The following is a 19,807-nucleotide window of genomic DNA, read 5'->3' as shown; positions in this document are numbered from 1 at the left end:
AAAATCTGGTGCTTCTCCAAGGGTGCCAGAAACAAGTAGTTAGCAGAAATACACTTGGCCATACTCCTCTAGGGAAAAAGTACAAGCCATCTTCCAGTTGACAATCCATGCGTCAATACTGCATGTGACTTGCAAAGAAGTTATACTCTCTGTACTCTTGGCTAGAGGGTAGGAGCTGCTGTGTTGGCTGCTGATGGAAAATGGGAAGGATCAAAGAATGCAATGAAGAGAACAGGGTTATGAAATGATTGCATAGCAGAACTCACATTAAGGGTAGAATATGAGCATTTATTCAAATTGTACTGTGTCAATTTTCTAGCAAGTCCATCCATCTTCACTGCCGCTCCTCGTTATGCCTCTTCCCCAAAGAAGTTCTCCCAGGAGGAGAGATACAAAGATAGGTCTCCAGTGCACTCACTGTTAACTGCTCCGCTAGATGACCTGAAGGCTGTCCCTAGTACCTCAGCAGATCACAGACCATCTTTGAGGAAGAGTAGCTCACCAGAAGCTACAACTGCCCGGAAAAGTAAGTATGGCCCCTCCTTCCAATCAAGAGGACTCTGCTGGCTTTTTTCTCTCCCCTAATCACTACTGTAGTGAATTACAAACAACCGGCTAAATTCATCCCAACTGTAATTCTATAGAGACCAGTGGAGTTACACCACCATACACAGATGTTATGTTATGTGGTTCATGAGGGTAATGTTTTTAAATGTTCAGAAATATATTTATTTTCATGTTTCCTTTTTAATATATAATTATTTAAATTGGGGTGGGCAAACTTTTTGGCCCAAGAGCCACATCAGGGAATAAAAATTGTATGGTGGGCCATGAATGCTCAGAAAATTGGGGTTCAGGTGCAGGAGGGGGTGAGGGCTCTGGCTGGGGGTGCGGGCTCCGCGGTGCAGCCAGAAATGAGGCATTCAGGGTGCAGAAGGGGGCTCCGGGCTGAGGCGTGGGGTGCAGGAGTGCAGGCTCCAGCTGGGGGTGCAGACTCTGGGGTGGGGCTGGGGATGAGAGGTTTGGGGTGCAGGAGGGTGCTCCGGGCTGGGATCGAGGGGTTTGGAGAGTGGGAGGGGGAATCAGGGCTGGGGCAGGGAGTTGGGGCATGGGGAGAGGTTCAGGGGTGTAGGCTCCGGGCAGTGCTTACTGCAAGCGGCTCCTGGAAGCAGCAGTATGTCCCTTCTCTGGCTCCTACGTGGAGGCAGGGTCAGGCAGCTCTGCACACTGCTCTATCTTCAGGCACCACCCCTGCAGCTCCCATTGGAGCACCGGAGGGGGCCATTGGAGCATGTAGAAACTGGACGGGGACCATGCCGTGGCTTCCGGGAGCCCCATGAAACAGCCCCCAACCTTGCTCTCTGGCTGGCGTGCCAGAGCAGGGCAAGCCCCAGACCCCATCCCCCACTTTAAATCCTCCCCTTTCACTCAATAAAAGTAGTAGTGATTCTCAAAATTACATTATTGGCCTTTTCTTTTTACACAGATATCTCCTTCACTCCCAGTTCTTGTAAGTGTAATTCCATGATGCACATTTGTTCCAATGTATTTGATGTTCCATTTTAAAGCTGCGTTCTAGAATTTGCAAACCTGCTTGCCCTACTGAAATCCACCTCAGTTATTACTAATTTTCTCACTTCACACTGCATGTCCCTGTCCCAAAGAGCTTAAAGACAAAATGCTTCCCCATTTAGGAAGTGCCGCATTGTGACAACCCATATTAAGACAAATATTTCTCCTCCTGTATTGTATACACTCTGATGTGTATCACAGCAGCTGTTTAACAGTGACGATGATTAACACTATATAGCAGTTTAGGATGGAAAGTGACGAAAAATACTATATCCCATTAAAGCTGCACGAGAAGTTACCAGAACATTAACAAAACTGGAAGAAAACAATGAGGGTGAGATTTTTCAAAAGCGTTCTGTGTTGGCCTAACCATTCAAGTCAATGCCCATTGATTTCAATGGCAGCAGAGTTAGACCAACATTGAGGACTTGTAAAAATGCCACTCTGGCTGTCTATAAACTGTAAAGTGCTTCTAAAACTAAACTAGTACTTAACAATGCAGAACGTAGAGAAAGGAAGATAAATGTATTTGAAAATCAACCACAGCATTAAAAATTCTGGAAGGCTCAACCTTCCCTTATTAAAACAGAATATACAATTTACAAAGGGCTGGAGTGTGAAGTCATTACCCAATCACAACTCCATACAAGAGATTTGCTACCACATTCCTGGAGAGAAAGGAGCCACTGATCACTTGAAGAGGGGGAAAAAATTACCAAAAAGGTAATTCAAACAAACAGGTGCCTTCTCTCCATCAGGCAGGGAACAGTTGGGGCGAATTCCTGTTGTTGCAGGTAGACAGTCTTATTGCTTCCTCAGTAGGAGATCAGCAAACCGCTCTTCCTTGCAGGGAGGTGGGAAAATAAGGGGTCTCCTTTGGTAAGTGTGTTGTCGCTGGGCTATTTGGGGTTTTTTGAAAGCAGCCCTGGTTCTCCCTTTTGGTAATGAGATAAAAGGGAATGATTCTTCTTTCATCAGGGGAGCAAACACACACACACACAAAAATTGACTCCTTAGTTGCAGGGCAACCAGTTCCAAGTCATAGTCATAGAGTTTAAGGCCAGATGAGACCAGTTCATCTAATCTGACCTCAGGCCACCAACACCACCCAGCCATCCTCACCTTCCTCTTCTTCCTAGTCCCTGGAGAAAGCACAGCATCTTCCAACCAACCCAAAACATCTCATCTTTATCATCAGTTGTCATCAAGGCAAATCCCAAAGGGACATAGCCTCCTTACAGATCAAGCACCACCAGGACTGATGTCTAGCTAGGTCCTTTATGGCTACATCTTAATGGCCAGAACTGGAGGATTCTTTTCTCTAGGCCTGGAAACTATGAGACAAAGCAGGCTCTTTTCTCCTACGCGGTGAAGGGATTCAATCCCTCTTCTGTCTGGCAATAAAGATACATTCATTCCTTCACAATCCCATTGTAGTCAGTGGGAATTTTACTCAACTAAGGACTGAGCAAAAAGGCTTTCAGGATTTGGCCAAACGAATGGCTTGTAGAACAGATCTAAATCCTCCTGCCCAGAAATGACCCTAACTAGTTTGGGAAAGCATAGGTAGTTCAACCATAGAGCCCCCTACTAGTTAAACCAAAAACTTGTCAGTTGCCTTATCTAATTAAATAAAATGTGCAGTTACCTATTCTCGGTATTTGCGCTACTCAGGGTATTTGCTATGGTAAGTATTGAGAAATGCCAAGGACTAGTGGAAATATTGATATAACCACATCTCTCTCATATGTATAAAATCTTAGGTAAAAGTAACAAACTTTTCCATCCCACCACTATGCTGGTAGAAGGGTGTGTATTTTAACACCAGTGTACCAGCCACCTGCCAGTGGCTCAGGTTGCCTGGAGTACTTTATTAATCTAGTATCAAAAAGTCCCTAAAAAAGGGCCATCAGTGATAAATAGATCAAGACTAATCTTTGGAGTGATACCCAGCTACACATTAGTTATTACATTTGCTTCTTACTTTGTTTGTAATTCCCTTTAGAACCCTGACAATAGCATTTCCCACTCAGTTGTTTTAATTTTTTACAGTTGGCAAACCTCCGGCTTTTCCTCTGTTTTCTCTAAGGAGCCCTAGCAAAAAGAGCTGTGCTGGGCTCACATCCTTGCGCTTCTGCTGGTGGGCTGACTGGCTCTGCAGCAATGAAACACACACTAGTGGGCTAACCCTGCAAGACTTCGCATGCTTGTTTGTTTAAAAACTAGGAGAAGGGTGCACGTAAGCAGAATGAAGGGCACATGACACTTCCACGCTCGTTGCCAGGGACGGTTGGGTAAATGCAAGTCCATTTATCTACAGAACAGTACAAGCTTCTGCTACCACTGTGTCTTAATGCTGATAGGGCTTCTCAGCTCAGGAAGTAATTAGTTGCAAGCCTAATGATGAATTTTGTGGGGTGAACATCTCTGCAGTTGCAATTGCACATAACCCACCAATTTATTTCACACAAACCATTAGACAGGCAGATGACACTGATGACTTTCCGTCACTGCCTGCCCTGGCTCAGTTCAAACCTGTAACCTAGAGATGAAAAGTTCCACATTCCATGCTTTTTCTGTGTGCCTGTGTCTCTGCCCCACCTCAACCTACCTGTCCCTTTCCCACCTTATTTTAGATTCAGCAGCAGATATGAATGGTGCAGCTCCTGACCAGACGTGGTTTACCGCTGGTGCCAGCTGCAGCGTGAAACCAACTATGATTGTGTAATTGTAAAGCATTGATTTGCATGTGCCATTATACCTGCTAAATTGGGCTCGTCCAGAGTCCACCTCCTGCTCAAACTGAATCCCAGACAGGCCAGCTACTAATTCCTTTATTGCTATTACAGCCTTACATTTCAACTCTATTTCTGAACATCAGTATTCAGTCAGAGTCAGTGTGGCCTAGTGGGTGGAGCACTGTACAGGGACTGAGAAGACCTGGCTTCTGTCCCTCTGTCTGCTACTGGCTTCTTAGATGACCTTGGGCAAGTCACTTCACTTCTGTGTCTCAGTTTGCCCATCTATAAAATGGGGATAATGATACTGACCTCTTGTGTAAAGAGCTCTGAGATCTACCAGTGAAAAATGCTATGCACAAGTATTATTATTAACAAAGTACTTTTTCCTCCTTCCCCCTCCATGCAACCACATAGCATTTTAAAAAATTGGCTTGGTTGAAACAGAAATGATTAATTACAAAAACTGATGTTAATGATCTTGTCATCTCATTTATTTTCTCTTTGATAGGACTACTTTGCATATTTGTTGGAAATCTTTATTTTAGAACTAATTTTAACTCTAATTTGAAGGCTCCTATATAAAAGACAACTAGTTAGATAATGTATTTTTGGACCTCTAATAGTATAGTGACTAATCATTTTCTCAATAGCCTCTCAGCCTGTGGAAACCAGTGGGAGCACATGCAGGCAGCTACAGAACAAGATGGAAAACCTACAAAACCTGGTGGAAACGTTACAGATGAAAAACCAAGGTACTGGAATTTATTCTATTGAAATCACTCCTATTTCTTTTAAAATGTACTGGATCTCCACTGTCTTTGTGGTACATACCATAGCTCTGGCCACAGTTGTCCATTCCTGTCAGTTTAGATGTGTCCAATTTACTAATAGCCACTTCCACATTATCCAGCTCCTAGGAGAATAAACAGATTAACTCCACAATGTACTGTACTCAGCCCCTTAACTCTAATGAGCTCTGAGATCCTAAAGCTTTCAAACATGGCAGCTGTTCAGGGGTGCAGTCATGTGTTGCTGCGACCAATTAAATGGGAGTTTTAAAGAGCTGTTGACACTCCATGGAAATTGAAAGCTCTTCTGTTTATAGCGGTCTTCATTTAAAAAGAAAATCAGTTTACCAACAGTAACCACACAACTAGAGCTGATCCTCCACAGCTATTCCTTATTCTAAAAACAGGGAAATACTGCAGTCTCAGCCCACCCACTGATCACAGCTGACATATTAGGGCCTGATCCTGCTCCCACTCACACTGAAACCAGCTAAACTCCTGTCAACTTCAGTGACTGCAGACCACTGGGTGCTGGAATTCCTTTTGTCAGCAGCATTTTGTCTTGCTCTACATTCTGATTATCTTCCCTTTCCCCTTCACTTCTGTGCTTATGGCCGTGGAAAATGAATGCTTCCACACACCATATAGTTCTTATGTGAAAGTCATGAATGATGGGAAACCAAACAGGGAAAAGTTTGGGCCAGCTTGTGTAAACAGTCATATCTCCATTGACTTCAACAGCCCTTCAGGATTTGCTCTCATTTAACTTCCACACGTTACGGTTACAGAAAACATGCTGGTGTATTATACAGCAGCTGTATAAAAGATACAGAACAAAAATAACCCCTCATATGCGCATTAGAACAAACTCCACCTTACAAACATTGACTTTTAAGTGACTTTAGGCCAATCAATTTCAATACAACCCATACAAGTAACTTTGAAATCAATAGAGTTGTGCCCATTTCCTTTCTTACAGTAATGAATTTGGGCCATTGGGTCCAAATGAAACAGCTGTATAGTCAAGCCAAGGTAACAGCCATTTAGTATTAGGCCTACTTTGTGTACTAAAACATCAGCCTAGTAAAGTGGAAGCCATGTTTGTTTTCTAAAGGGCATAGCAAACACAGAGCTTTGCCTGTGTAATGTGCTGGCTGGCTGTATAAACTGCAGCTGTCAAAACATGAAGCTTGAGTTGTTTTCTGCTCAGCATGATCTAGCAAGACACAGCATTCGAGTGATCTTTTCTCACTGCTATTTTCAGCAATGTCTTCGATGATCCGCTGTCAGGAAAAGAAGATTGAGAAAGTGAAGGAAAAGGAGAAAAAGCTAACAAAATAAAGAAACTCTGTATGGTTGTGATCATTCTAATATATGTAGATTCAGCCCCATTAAATGTGATGCTTAAAATATGATACTGTTAAAGATTCATAATAAAGGTTCATAGTTTTGTAATCAGTGTCTTGGACTAGAATACTAGCTGCAGTCTGCAGTACTAAAAGAGCAAGAAGCAGAGAAGTAAACACAAGACATGGAGATAAAGGTATTGCATCTTTTAGTGGCATACATTGGGAATAGCCACATACTCCAAGGGAGTTATGCTGGTCATCTCAAACAAGGCCCAACAGAGCCCACACACCTATCCGGGAGCTGCCACCAGTTCAGTGACTCTTTAAAAATTGTTAGTCTTTAAATATTTTAGTGAGATTCCTTTTGTTAGCCGTCCACCTCTGAAAACAACCTGGAGTAACTTCTATACGTAATGTTATTTCAAGAAGTTCTGCTAGTTCATGCTACTCCATATTTCAGAGCTAGAAACAAATAATGCTGCCCGCCTCATAGGCAAACTGGGAATTTCCCCTTTTCACTTGTATAAACTAGCCATTTTAGTTCCCCACCTCCATCCACTCTTGGACCATACACCTGGCACTGGGACAGGACTAAATGCATCTCATTCCAGTGTGACCTTTTTGGGGGTGGAGGGGAATGGAGTGGGGCAGGGAGGAGGTCCTTTCTCAGTAGAAAAAAAAAGTTCTATAGCTGGTAGGATGTGTTTAATACAGTAAATATTTGAAGATGCCGTGCACTGGGATATTAGCAGTAGTCGCAATGAAGATGGATTAAGGAGCAGAGTGCAGGTAAAGTAGCCGGAGGTGCATGATAAATGTAATTTAACGTATGGAAACCACCATCTATATACATTTCTCGGACTAGAGAGTGTATCTACAATGCAGTGAATTGGCTGAATGGTGCACAAAGCAAAAAAGGATCACCCGTTGCTCTTCCCCCAAAGATTCCTTTCCTTCTGTCACTTCCTCCAAGAGGATCTCTCATTCAGAGTTCCCATTTCTCCCACTTAAACACTGGGTCTTCCTACAACTCTGCATATGAATGTGAGATGTTTAGACCCAACATTGGAAGCCAAACTCTCACACTTCAGAGAAAGATGAAGTGGGAGCAGGGGGAACATAATTCACATAACCAATTGCGTAGTGCTGCATAGAAGGGGGAAAAATATCCTTCCTGATTCTTGTGGAGAACTGCCTCCACATTGAAGCATGTGACCAGAGTGGCTGTATCTGATACATAAAGTAGGTAGGCAGGCAGCATGAGATTTATTCTCATTAAAGTTATATTTTTTTAGTCTAAAGACACTGACAGTGTTTCTTTAATAACAAAGAGAGGGTTGGATTAGATTGTCATGAAATGCCTCACAGCAAGGTACAGAACTCCGCCCTAGAACAGTCCTGTTCCTCCTGTCATGACCGGTACCATGCGGCACCTTCCAGCCAAGGGTAATAATTAACATCCCACATCCTCCAATAATATACACTACGGTAGTTGCATGGAACATTATCCCCCCCACCTTCCAAAATGGCACATCAGTGGTACTTGTACCTGCCCCAGAGATCAAAAGGCAAGATAGGATGTGGACTTTGATCTCTCTCACAATAGCACAGCCATTACCTCTAGCCAGACCCAAAGTGTCCTGCACCTCATTCCAATGGCAATAAACTGCCTTAGAGCAAGTGTAACAACTGCTGACACACCCAATCACAAGAAGAGAGAATCTTATAGAAGTAGAAATGAAAACAATCTTGTAACCCACAAATAACTTTGAGAAGGAACATTTTAAGACAGTTGCCTGGGGAGGGAGGGGAGACTGTTCATATGCCTGAGGACAAGACCACAGAAAGGAATGACCTAGGGAGGAAAAAACTGAGTTTTAGATTCAGAGTAGAGAGTATAAAAGGCAGGGACCCTACTTTCATACATCCGTGAAAGAAACAGAAATACCTACAAATATGAGTGCCCATTTGCAAGTGGCATCTCAGAAAGTTGCCAAGTGCTTAAACTATTTTACATAGCAATGACTGCCAATGTGATTTCATGGGTGGGGTTTTCCTTACAGGTGGAATGATGCTTACAGACTTGACATTTATTGCACGGATTAATTTGAGGATGTTCTGGGTTTGGATGGGGAGTACAAACAGGGACCCTGTAGTCATCCCCATAGCTTAGTTCTGATATCATAATACCCATATTTTGGCTTCCACTGACTTTGAGGCAACCTCTGTACAAAGAAGCCCGGAGGTAACATTTTCAAAAGTGCCTACAACATAGGAGTCGACAGTTCATCTTCAGTGACTTTGTAGAGGCTAAGGCCAGAGTCTATGACAGCATAGCCCCCCAGCAATAGATGCAGCATACACCACCAGGAGGAGGTTTTCTGCTAGTGTAGTACCACCACCTCCCTGCCCTCTTCTCTCAGCACAGCTGTGTCTATAATGGGGGATCTGTTGGCCTAGCTATGGGGCTGAGGAGTGTTTGGGGTGGTATTTTATACCCCAACCACCATAGCTATGCTAGTACACCTCTACCCCGCTATAACGCAGCCCACTATAGCACGGGTTCGCATATAGCGCAGTAGCAGGGGGCTCCGGCGGCACTTTAAAGGGTCCAGGGCTCCCCGCAGCGGCCGGAGCCTGGAGCTCTTTAAATCACCGCCAGATCCCTGCCACTGCTACCCCGGGGCTGCGGCAGCAGGGCTCGCTGGCAATTTAAAGGGCCTGGGGCTCCGGCTGCTGTGGGGAGCCCTGGGCCCTTTAAATCACCACTGGAGCCCTGCCATCCCTTCCCTGGGGCTGTGGCAGTGGGGCTCCACCAGCAATTTAAAGGGCCTGGGGCTCCCCGCAGTGGCTGGAGCCTGGAGCTCTTTAAATCACCACCGGAGCCCTGCCGCCCTTACCCCGATATAATGGGGTTTCAGCTATAACACGGTAGGGAGTTTTTGGCTCCCCACGACCGCATTATAGCAGGGTAGAGGTGTATAAGTTAAGTGTAGACCAGGCCTAAGTTTCATTGATTTTCAATAAAACTGACTCCCAAGTCCCTTTGGAAAGTGGGACAGAGGCCTGGTCTACACGTAAGTTATATCGGCATAGTTATATCGGTCAGGGACGTGGAAAAAAAAAGACACCCCTCTCTGACTAACCTAACCCCCAGCATATAGACAGAAGAATGCTTCCATCGCTGTAGCGAACATCAGTCAGGGAGGTGGTGTTTCTATACCTACAGAAAAACCCATGTGCGGTGTAGTCTCAGCCTACACCACAAGACTATGCCAGTAGAGTGTCCGTAACTAGTATTACCATATCACTACCCTTAGATTCTTCTGCAAATCTGATTCTTCTGCAAATTTTACCATGGGTCAGCCCAGGTGGTTACATGTGGGGAGGAAGTAGAAGAGGAATAAAGCCAATAGGTACCCACGCGAGCATGATGAACCCATCACTTTTTAAAAAGCTGTATCATTTGGAGGAGAGGCTCTACAAAGGTCGCTTGGTTACCACAAAACATCTAACTTTCTTTAAAAACTTGTTGCATGATACAATTCTCAGGACAGACCAATCGTCCAAACTTGCTCAGCCCAGTCTCGATTTCATTTGCTGGGGTTTGCAGGTGATGAGATTACTGTTCCTTTATACTTTTCAAAGACTTGGTCTTTCATCATCGTCCACAGTAGCATCACACACTAAATCTCATTGTTTCAGTTCCTCACTAGTTGAGGCTTGTGATTGGGTAATATCTTCCATCAGTTTCACAAGCCTTGTTCATAATCTAGATACAACCCACCCCGCTAAGCAACCCTGACCTTGTGGTAAACTTAAGGTCAAAGCTTAAGTGATATCATAACCGTGAGTTGGGTGTAACTTTAGTCTGTGTTCTTCTTTTATATTTCATTTAATTCTCAAGAATTTTAATTAGAAAAGGTTTTAGAAAAGCCTATGCACTTTAAGATTTTAACACTACCATTCCAAAGAGCTGGAATGACCTATGCCAAGCCTTTATGCAAGGGAGGAAGAAAAACACATTCAAAGGGAAATCCATTTACAAAAATTATCTGCAGAACAAACAGAGCAGGAAGTGGCAGTGCAAGCCTCTATGCACTACTCTACCCACCCGCCCCTCGGCTGGCAGAGAAGGAAGCCAAGTCTGGACTGGGAGATTGCCAAAAAGGAGTGCCCATTACAGTGCTGGTGGGCCAGCAACCTGATTCATGAACAAGGGTAAATTAATTTCACATAGGGCCCCCCGCACCCAAACCAGTCAGATAGTAACACCTTCCAGACATTAACAACCTGGGCAGGATTTGAACCAGGTACCTAGAGGTCAAAGGCCCTCAAGCAAGATAGGTTTAGATTGCTTTTAAGAAAGTTCCGAGCAGCTCGGTGCTGGGCTTTGTGCCTTCATACCAAAGTTGCAGCACATTAACTCTACCACTACAGCTAAAGCGGTGCAACCTCCACAGCATGGATGCACTTACACTGGTATGAAACTTATTCCTCTTCCAGGAAGAGGAATAAGCTAACCAGTACAAGGGACTATTATACCTGTATAACTGCACTAGGGTTTAAACCAGTATTACCATATCACTAAAAGAATCACATCCCCAACCAATAAAGGGACACACATTGTGCATCTACCAGGCTTAGGATAACGAAATCTAATGTAATTCACTTCATCCTACCACTGATGTTACTTTGTTTACCTATTGCTGGGCTGTTAGTTAAAGAGTAATATCCATTTAGGATTTCTCTTCCTGCTTCACCACAGGTCTTTGATCTAACAGCTGTAGGATGCATCCCTCATGATTACATCAAATATCACCACAGAATTCTTGCTTTACCGTTAACAATGCATGTTCTCTTCTGAACACTTGTCATTTGAGGAGACTTTACTCCTTGCCAGGGTTAGAGTCTACTTGAAAGATGTTAATCATTGCATTAAGTGGTCTATTCTAGTGGAGGTTAAGTGGCTTTCTGGTGAACATCTTAATCTAATACTGCAGTTTTAGATTAGTTTAATCCTCTCAGACAGGCTTCCAATGTATCTATAAATCCATTCACAAACTGAAGGTTGTACTATATATGCTTTTTAAAATTCACAGTATATCACTTTTTAACCAGTTAGTGACAATGCATTAAAAATTGCAAGGCAACTTGACACAATACGCACTGACCTGCAAGTGATGGGTTAATGATTACTTTTCCCCTTCAACTGTGTCTTTTGGGAGTGTTGGTCACACATTATGAAAAACCAGCAACTAATGCCGACTCCATTAACTTGTTACGTTGCAAAAGTTTGTTCTTCCTTGAATCAGTTGGGTACATAAATTATTGCTTTAACCCCAAGAAAGAAACCCAGACTATTTAAAAGCATTTAGAACTGGTGAAAGGTGCCACATTAGCAGGCCTTAGAGCCTTCTATTTATATACTAGAGAAAGCAGGATCATCAATAAACAGAGACATTGTTATAATGCACCAGAGATGCTCAATTGTTGAAGTGAGCTTCCCATGATTAATCTGATTCCCAAACCTCCTATCCACAGCTTTCCCAAAAAGAAGCCAATGCCAGACAGTAACCCTACAATTCCATTTGGCACAGGGTCCTGGCCCTCATGAAAGGTTCCCACATACACAATCCTACTGGGGCTCCAGGCAGTTATATCAGTGGTGAAAAAAAACATATGGGGGTTCTAGCCTTGCTGGGGAAAGCAGTGATGATCCGGACCAACACCCCAGCAGTGATCTCCTACATCAACTAGCAAGGAGGTACCTGAAACAGCTACAGGAAGCAGCTATTTTACAGTATTAGGCAAAGTGTCATTTTCTGTCCATGGTCACCCACTGGGCAGGATCCTGTACACACTGAGGTGATTGGCTGAGTCAGAGACTCCCTCCTGGTAAATGGTCCCCATATTCAGCAATCTTCCAGCTACATCCCCCTTGGGCATCCTGTGATAGGCATTGGCAACAAAGCAACAGATCTCCAACATTCTTCAGATGGAACAGGCAGCCGCAGGCCTTCCCCAGCAGGTGAAGTAACCAGCTGTACGCTCCACAGGTCCTCCAAGAGGTGAAGACAAATAGGTATCCTACTTGTGCTCCAGCCTAAGCCCGTCAGTCAGTCCTCAGCTAGCCTAAGAAGCAGCCTTATCCCTCTCAAAATACCAGAGAAACCCCATTCTAAGGATTCTCCTCCTTCAGCCCAGGCAACAGGTTCTGCCTGTGAAAGGAATTAGCACTCCATTAAAGACCAGAAGAATGTTTTCAGAGCACACCTAAGTGATGGTAGAATTACCAATGGCAAGCCCAGCACTCCCTCAATTTTATATCTTGGTGCTTTTCCCAGACAGCCTTTTGGACGCTAAAGGATCAAGCGCCTAAAGCTATTAGAAGCCCCTCTTCGAATCTGATCCTTCATGCCTCAAGGACAGTAAAGACAGTGCCTCAGCCAGTCACCCTGGTGAGAGTTTGACCTGGCTCTGCAGACAGTTCTGCCATTATGACAGTCTCCTCCTTCTAGCGCTCCCTTGCAGAAGCGCCAGTTGGCAGCTATTATTTCAGCCAGAAAGCTTAGTCAGGGGTGGAATGGAGCCACTTGAAGGACCTCATTATTGGGTCAGACTACATGGTAATGGTACCTGTTGTAATAATGGGGCCTACACATTTACACAGTCACCCTCAAGTGAATCGAGTCTAGGAAAAGGTTCCAATCCGATAGAACAATAAATGTTGATAGGAAAAGGTGCTAAAAAGGAAACAGACTGAATTAGTCCAAATGCAAGAAGTGGGTTAAGATCATGCCTCATAAACAAGGGACATGTGGGACTGGAAATCAGAGAACCCAAATTGGTGCTGGAAATAAGGTCTAATTGGGGAACAAAATAATAAGGTTGAGCTATTCCACTCATCACTCCCTTTTAAGGGTTCTTAAAAAGGGAAGATTTTGGAGGTGGGAGGGGAGGAATTTTAGCAGAAGCAGCTGCCTGCCAACAAGTGCTGCAGTGAGCTTTATCATTACGGCTGCCACTCCCACGACCCTCTCCTGACACCATGGAATTTACCCTAACAATTGGGCCTTCATCATCTTAATCCTGAGAGGTCCTGACTAGACTGAGCCAAGAGAGGGACCCAGATGACAGCCATCCCCACTGGCAGCAGCTGAATTCCAACCACCACCTGGAGCATGACCCTCACCCTCTACCCCCTTTTTGTATCCTTTTCCTTCCCCATCTTATTTCTTCTCTTCCTGTCCCTCTAACACGAGTCTGGCTTAGCCAGCCAAGACTATTTTGCAACACTGCTGTGATGACAAAGGCAGCTAAAAGCAATGCCCTAAGCAGCCTGATGCTGGTACAGGTGTGCCCCGTTTTGGAGCGGCTGATGATATCACATACTATACCTGGGTTTTTCCAGCAGCGAGGTTACCAGCGAGTCCACACCAGGGACAGAAACTGCATTTTCTATCTTGGCTGTTCTTCTCTTTCTTTGCTCATGGGTGTTTATCTTGTTTGGTCTTTTAGAAAACAGGATTGGACTTTTAACAGCCCATTTCAAATAATGTCTCTCGCCCCACCCCCAAAAAAAGGACAGTTATCTTTACTACTCTCTAAAAAAAGAGTCAAAACAAGTGGTTTCTCAGTGTAAAAAACTCTACAGCTAAAGGGAAAAGAAACAGTAAAAAAGATTTAACTGTGTGTTACTATGGCAACAAGCAGGCTAAGGTCTCTGTATATCCAAACCTTTTTCAGTGTTGGACAATAACAGGATCATGTCAACACCTTTGACTCTTTGGGCCCATATACGTTAGGACAAGCTACCTTCAAGCCTTTCTAAGTCTGCATAAAGCAATGCATGGTTCAGCCCAACTTTCATGAGAACCAGAAAATTCACTTCTTTCTGATGCAACCTTACTTCTCCCAGGAAGGTCTTTGCCCGAGCCACCTCCAAGGTATAACAATGTCATTCTATTTGCCTAGGACCAGGAATATTTTGAAGTAGTGCTCTTCAAAGGGACTGGATAGAGTGAAAAAATACCTTTGACTTGATTAGCTAGCTAGAGCGTCTCTCCTTTTTCCTCTGAGAAGGAAGCTAGGAGTAGGGCCCTACCAAAGTCACAGTCCATTTTGGTCAATTTCGCAGACAGAATTTAAAAATAAGTTTCAGGATTTCAGCTATTTAAATAGCTGAAATGTCATGGTGTTGTAATTGTAGGGGTCCTGACACAAAAAGGAGTTGGGGGGGGTTGCAAAACTTCTGTGCTGCTGCAGGCGGCAGTGCTGCTTTCAGAGCTAGGCAGCTGGAGGGCAACAACTGCTGGCTGGGATCCCAGCTCTGAAGACAGCAGCTCAGAAATAAGGATGGCATGATATGGTATTGCCACCCTTACTTCTGCGTTGCTGCTGGCGGGGCGCTGCCTTCAAAGCTGGGCACCTGGCCAACAGCCACTGCTCTCTAACTGCCCAGTTCTGAAGGAAATGTAGGAGGGTAGCAATACCATGACTGCCCCCCTCCCCCCCCAAAATAACCTTGCAACCCCCTTGCAACTCCCTTTTGGGTCAGGACCCTCCAATTTGAGAAACACTAGTCTCCCCCCATGAAATCTGTATAGTACAGGGTAAAAGCATAGAAAACACCAGATTTCACAGTCCATGGTGCATTTTTCATGGCCGTGAATTTGATAGGGCCCTACTTATGAGTCAAGAAAGTCTGTTTCGATAGAGGAGATCTTCCAGGTAGTAACCTGGAACTTACAACACACCTTTGCATGTTATTTTAAGAGTGGGGGGGAGGGGGCGCATCTGCCTTCAGCTGTAGAAGAGTACACTCTGCAAGCCAGTCCTCTGCATAGTACAGGTAATTCTAGGCAATAGAAACGTTTTAGTCTTGCACAGAAGTCAATTGGCAGGGTAGCAGTTCCCACCTCCCAAACTGGAAGCCCACCCTGGCTTTGTTCTAGCTGGATTAACAACCAACCTAGAAACACTTCTTATGCTAGTGAATCATTGGACTGGAGAGTAGGTGCCAACTGCAGCAGAGAAGTTGAAGTGCCAAAACATTAGAGTACCCGGGCTTCTTGTGAGCAGCCCAGATGGTCCTTCCATGCAGAAGGCTCATTTACAAGATAAGAAAATCTTTTTAACCCAAGTATAACTAAATGACACTAGTGTTTAGGAGTGAAATCCCTGCCTTGGTTAGCTTCTAGAGCAGCGGAGTACTCCCTCGGTTTTGTTTTACGTGCAAACACTACAGATTGATTTTCCCTTCCCACTACCCAAGATAACAATTACAAAGTTCATTTGGAAACCCCTACCTGTTCCCAGTGAGAGGAAAGTCACGTATTAAACATGTCAGGTGGTCACTCCTGAACTTTGGCCTTCTGGAGGCCACCCTGCTAATCTGAGCTTTCAGGCTGGCCAACTATTCCCTTTTCAGATAGGAGAGTGGGGCTGAGGAAGAAGGGGAGATTTGGGGATCAAGCCCTCTTTCCTCCATAAAGGTGCAGGGCACCTGTCAGGGTACACCTGGGACCTCAAAGGAAGCCAGTCCAGTTACTCTGAATTAACCTTTTAAGACAACTTAGGTTATGTCTAAGGGTCAAACATGAAGGACGGTCAATCTGAAAATATATTACGTTTATTGCTTAATTGTACAGTACAATAAATTAAAAACTTTTTATAGCAAGCCTCAAGTGCAGTGTGGATAGCTACACCTCCTCTTGCATTCAGTCCGCTCTTAAACCTTAAGCCAGTCGTACAAAAAAATTCATCCCACTGCCCCACTCATACAAAGTCAAATTTAGCGTCAAGATTTAACGTCACACAAGGAGCTGTCTGAAGTGCTGCTCTTGCTTTCCTATCTGCCTGGATATCGTTAGGCAGATTTTGGTTTGACTTCAACTGAGGAGTCTCCTCACATGGAGGATCCCTTCCTAGAGCCATAGCTAACCCTAGCAGAGGAGAGATTGGTGGATCAGACAGTTCTAGCAGGGATTGGTATATGATGTACATTAAGGTCTACTATCCAAGAAGATTCTGCTGGAAACTGGAATAAAATTAGAGGCCCCCATGCTTCGTCTAAGCATTTTCTTTGCTGGGTCAGTAGCTTCCACTGAGATCCTGTTCAATGATATCCCCACCACTGATGGGCCGTTCTATCTTCATGTTCCGTCATTAAGGTTCTGTTGTTACATTCTTCCCAACGTGTGACCTTCCCATTCTCCACCAAAATGAACTTCCACTCTATTTTGGAATCTGCTGGTAAGATAACAGTGTCAGACCAGAACCCATCCTTGTCACACTTGAGTGGTACGTAGTTGTGCCACTGACCAAGACACTCATGGTCACCTGTGACAGCAATCAGCTGAGCATCAATGTGAGTGATGTAGTGCACACGGAAGTTCACGTGGATATTCTGAGGCATTGGGGGCACAGCGGCAACCCGCTTTGCTTTTGAATCAGCCTCAAGGAAGTCTACCTGTTCCAATTCCTTGTTGCCTTGGCCCACACTGGTGTCGGAGTCATCTGCACTACTGTTTTTAACAGCATCTCCCCAGGCTGAGTCTTCAGGAACAACTTCCCATTCCTCATGGTCAACCACGTCCTGATACTCAAGGTTGGGCCCCAATTCTAATTCTAGTGTTGGGGGTGACTGTTCTTCACTTTTGTCCTCATGCACGTCACTAGACGGTGATGCTTCTGCCAAAGCATCCCCACACTGTGCCTCACTCTCCTGTCCCTTTAATAGTTCTGATTCTGCTGTAGAGGAACCAAGGGTTTCATTGCTTAAGTATTCACAGTAATTCATTAGTGGGGTGGCGGGTTCTTTGACCGGTGACTCCATTTCACGAGATTCTCCAGGAACATCACCACCACTAAGAGATGGGACATCTTCTCTTGGGGTAGTTGCCAGAGTCTCTGTTGCCAGGTAGTTGCCAGGCTCTGGAGGGCTGGACAGGACACTGGCAGTGGTTTCCAACAGGGTACACTCACTGTTTTCCAGGAGAGGCTCTAATTAAATACAATATTAAAATACTTAGTTAACCAGAAACAGCACAGCCTCTTGGTTTCAGCATTAGACCACTGAAAGCGTTCACAACTCACAAGACTAAAGAGTTACTTTCCAGACACTGCTGTTCCCATTTACTAGGCAAGTTTTTTTTTTGTTTTGTTTCTTTAAATAATGGAAGCAAATTATATACCCTTGTACTACAGTTACATTAGGCAAACATTCTTACAAGACATGTTCGAAGTTTGTCCTTACTCTTTAAGGCTTGATTATGATCAGTACTCCCTGCCAAGACCTCATAAACCCTATCTCTACAAATCAGTATATTTACCAGACAGTCCTAACTTCAGAACATTCAACACGTCCACTATTCTTGTGGGAGTCCCCCCTCCTTTTTTGACTTTCACCTATTCACAACCAGTTAGACAATTCAACTCTTGTTTGACATGCAGCTCCAGGAGTGCTGGATATTTATATTCAGGATACAAAACCCTAGAACATTCTCCTACCACAGTTTGTCATCTCTCCCCCGCCCCCCACGCTTTTAGTTTTCTAGCCATATATATTGTCCCAGAAATAGTCTCTAGCGATTAATGCCAAGCACCCCGTTTCCAGTAGCTTCACATGTGGTTTTTTGGCTGCTTGGCCCCTCCGACGTGCAAGCTACAAGCCTACTAGAGGATTTTTAGGCCCACAGGTTTAGCTATGTTTCCCACCTCCAAGGAGGGTGACCAGACAGCAAGTGTGAAAAATTGGGACAGAGGGTGGGAGGGAATAGGAGCCTATATAAGAAAAAAAAAACCAAATATCAGGACTAACCCTATGAAATCGGGACATCTGGTCACCCTACCTCCAAGTGAGCTGCTCTATTTGGCTGAGGCGAGCTCCTGTTTGATCCACCCCAACACTGGGGAGCCCAGGGACCCTCTGTGTTTCGGCAGCTCTGCTGCTGCTTTGGGGAGGGGCGTTTGTAACCAGGAGGAGAAAGCAAATCCCCAGCCCACATGCCTGCCTCCTGCACCACCGCGCCAGAGGAGTTACCGACCAGCCTGCAGCCTGTTTCTATGCCAGGCCCAACGCTGCCAGCCCGGAGCAGCAGCAGCTGAGCTCCCGCACGTCCGCCTGGCAGGGGCGGCCCAGAGGAGTCAGTCCAGGGAGCCATGACTCACACCCCCCCCCCCAGTCTCTGAGCTGTCGGGCCAGGCGGGGGGGGAGTAGTGTCACCACCACCACCCCCCATCTCCCCTCAGCTCCCGGCGGGCGGGGCCGCGCTCTGCACCATGGCTCCCAGCGCCGCACTGCAGCAGCCCGGGGAAGGGGCCCGCAGCTCCGGGCACCGGGGGGGGGGCGGCAGCGCGCCGGCCGGCTCGGGAGCGGGGACAGGGACCCTGGCACGGGGCAGAGCCCCCGCCGCCCCCTTTGCCTGCCTGCCCCACCCCTGGAGCGGCACCGCCCCCCTCCTCGTGTGTAGCGCCCCGGCGGAGCCCCCCCCACCCCGTGTGCAGCCCCCCGGCCGAGCCCCCCCACGGCGGGCCCCGGGCCGGTACCTGGTGCTTGGGGCGCAGCTCCGCAGTACTCGGCGCCCGCAGGCGGCTCCTGGCAGGCGGCCCCGCTGCTGCTGCTGCTTCCCCGCGTCCCGGCACCCGCGGGCGGCTCCTCCCCGCCCCGGCCGTACCAGAGCCAGGCCAGGAGCGCGGCCACCAGCCCCACCAGCAGCGCCGGCCACAGCCCCACCAGCGGCTCGCCCACGGGCTGCGCCGGGGAGGCCGCGTCCGGCCGCGGGGAGTCGCCGTGCGCCATGGCTGGGATGCGGAAGCCCCGCCGCCCCTCGAGCCGCCTTATATCTGCTCCCGGGGCCCGCTCGGACCCCGCCTGGGGCTCGCCTGCCCCGCCCGGGCCGCGGGGCGGAGCCGCCCCTCCCCGATCGCTCTTAGCCGCCCGCCAGCACCCCCAGCCGGCCGGATCCTGCCCGCCCCGGGCCACAGCCTGGTTGGGTTGCAAAAACCTCCAGCGGGTCCCAGGAAAACCCCTGGGGCGGGATCGGGCCCCGTTCCTTGCTTTTTGTTTTAAGCAGATGATTCGCGGCTCCCCGCCGAAAGGCCGCCCCCGAAACCCCCCGGGGAACTGCAGGGGAGTTCGGATCCCAGGGCTGGGGGGGGGCTGTGAAAGCGGCTCAGAGTCTGACCCCGCTGCCAAGCCGGGCCGGCTGGAGGGGGACAGGCCCTGTGGGAAGGAGGTGATGGCCAAGCTCTTCAGATCTCAGCGGTTTGAACACCAGGCTGCTCGATGAGAGGCCCAAATGTGACTCCGGGAGCCTCAGAGGAGCTGTACCGTCAGGGCTGATGTGTCTAG

At 46.5% G+C, this 19,807-nt stretch overlaps 2 protein-coding genes across 6 annotated transcripts in view; one reads left to right on the top strand and one right to left on the bottom strand.

Moving 5' to 3' along the window:
• Positions 1-6,556, top strand: part of CCDC158 (coiled-coil domain containing 158) — an 86,186-nt gene extending 79,630 nt beyond the window's left edge. For 4 of the 5 annotated variants that reach the window (XM_039541599.1, XM_039541598.1, XM_039541602.1 and 1 more), the window contains 4 exons: positions 320-526; positions 1,487-1,510; positions 4,964-5,065; positions 6,366-6,556. In XM_039541599.1, coding sequence (XP_039397533.1) covers positions 320-526; positions 1,487-1,510; positions 4,964-5,065; positions 6,366-6,442 — 410 coding nt within the window. In that variant the 3' untranslated portion in view covers positions 6,443-6,556. The remainder of the gene's footprint in view (positions 1-319; positions 527-1,486; positions 1,511-4,963; positions 5,066-6,365) is intronic. The other variant, XM_039541600.1, reaches the window with a different exon arrangement.
• A 9,510-nt stretch (positions 6,557-16,066) lies between these two features.
• STBD1 (starch binding domain 1) lies at positions 16,067-19,272 on the bottom strand. Its single transcript, XM_039539406.1, has 2 exons — positions 19,003-19,272; positions 16,067-17,457 (listed from the first exon to the last, which is right to left on the bottom strand). The coding sequence occupies exons 1-2, from the start codon at positions 19,253-19,255 to the stop codon at positions 16,571-16,573; spliced, it is 1,140 nt and encodes a 379-aa protein (XP_039395340.1). The 5' UTR covers positions 19,256-19,272; the 3' UTR covers positions 16,067-16,570.
• Positions 19,273-19,807: the final 535 nt, after the last annotated feature.

This window comes from Mauremys reevesii, linkage group 5 (assembly GCF_016161935.1).
Source record: "Mauremys reevesii isolate NIE-2019 linkage group 5, ASM1616193v1, whole genome shotgun sequence".
Lineage (NCBI taxonomy): Eukaryota > Metazoa > Chordata > Testudines > Geoemydidae > Mauremys > Mauremys reevesii.
Note: the sequence above shows the minus strand (reverse complement) of the source record. Positions and strands in the feature narration are given on the sequence as shown.

What these genes read in the sequence shown, in the direction of transcription:
- STBD1 (XM_039539406.1), bottom strand. Translation starts at nt 19,255, where the DNA reads ATGGCGCACGGCGACTCCCCGCGGCCGGACGCGGCCTCCCCGGCGCAG. An exon ending in AGCTGCGCCCCAAGCACCAG is followed by an intron (nt 17,458 to 19,002) that starts GTACCGGCCCGG and finishes GTATTTAATTAG; the next exon opens with AGCCTCTCCTGGAAAACAGT.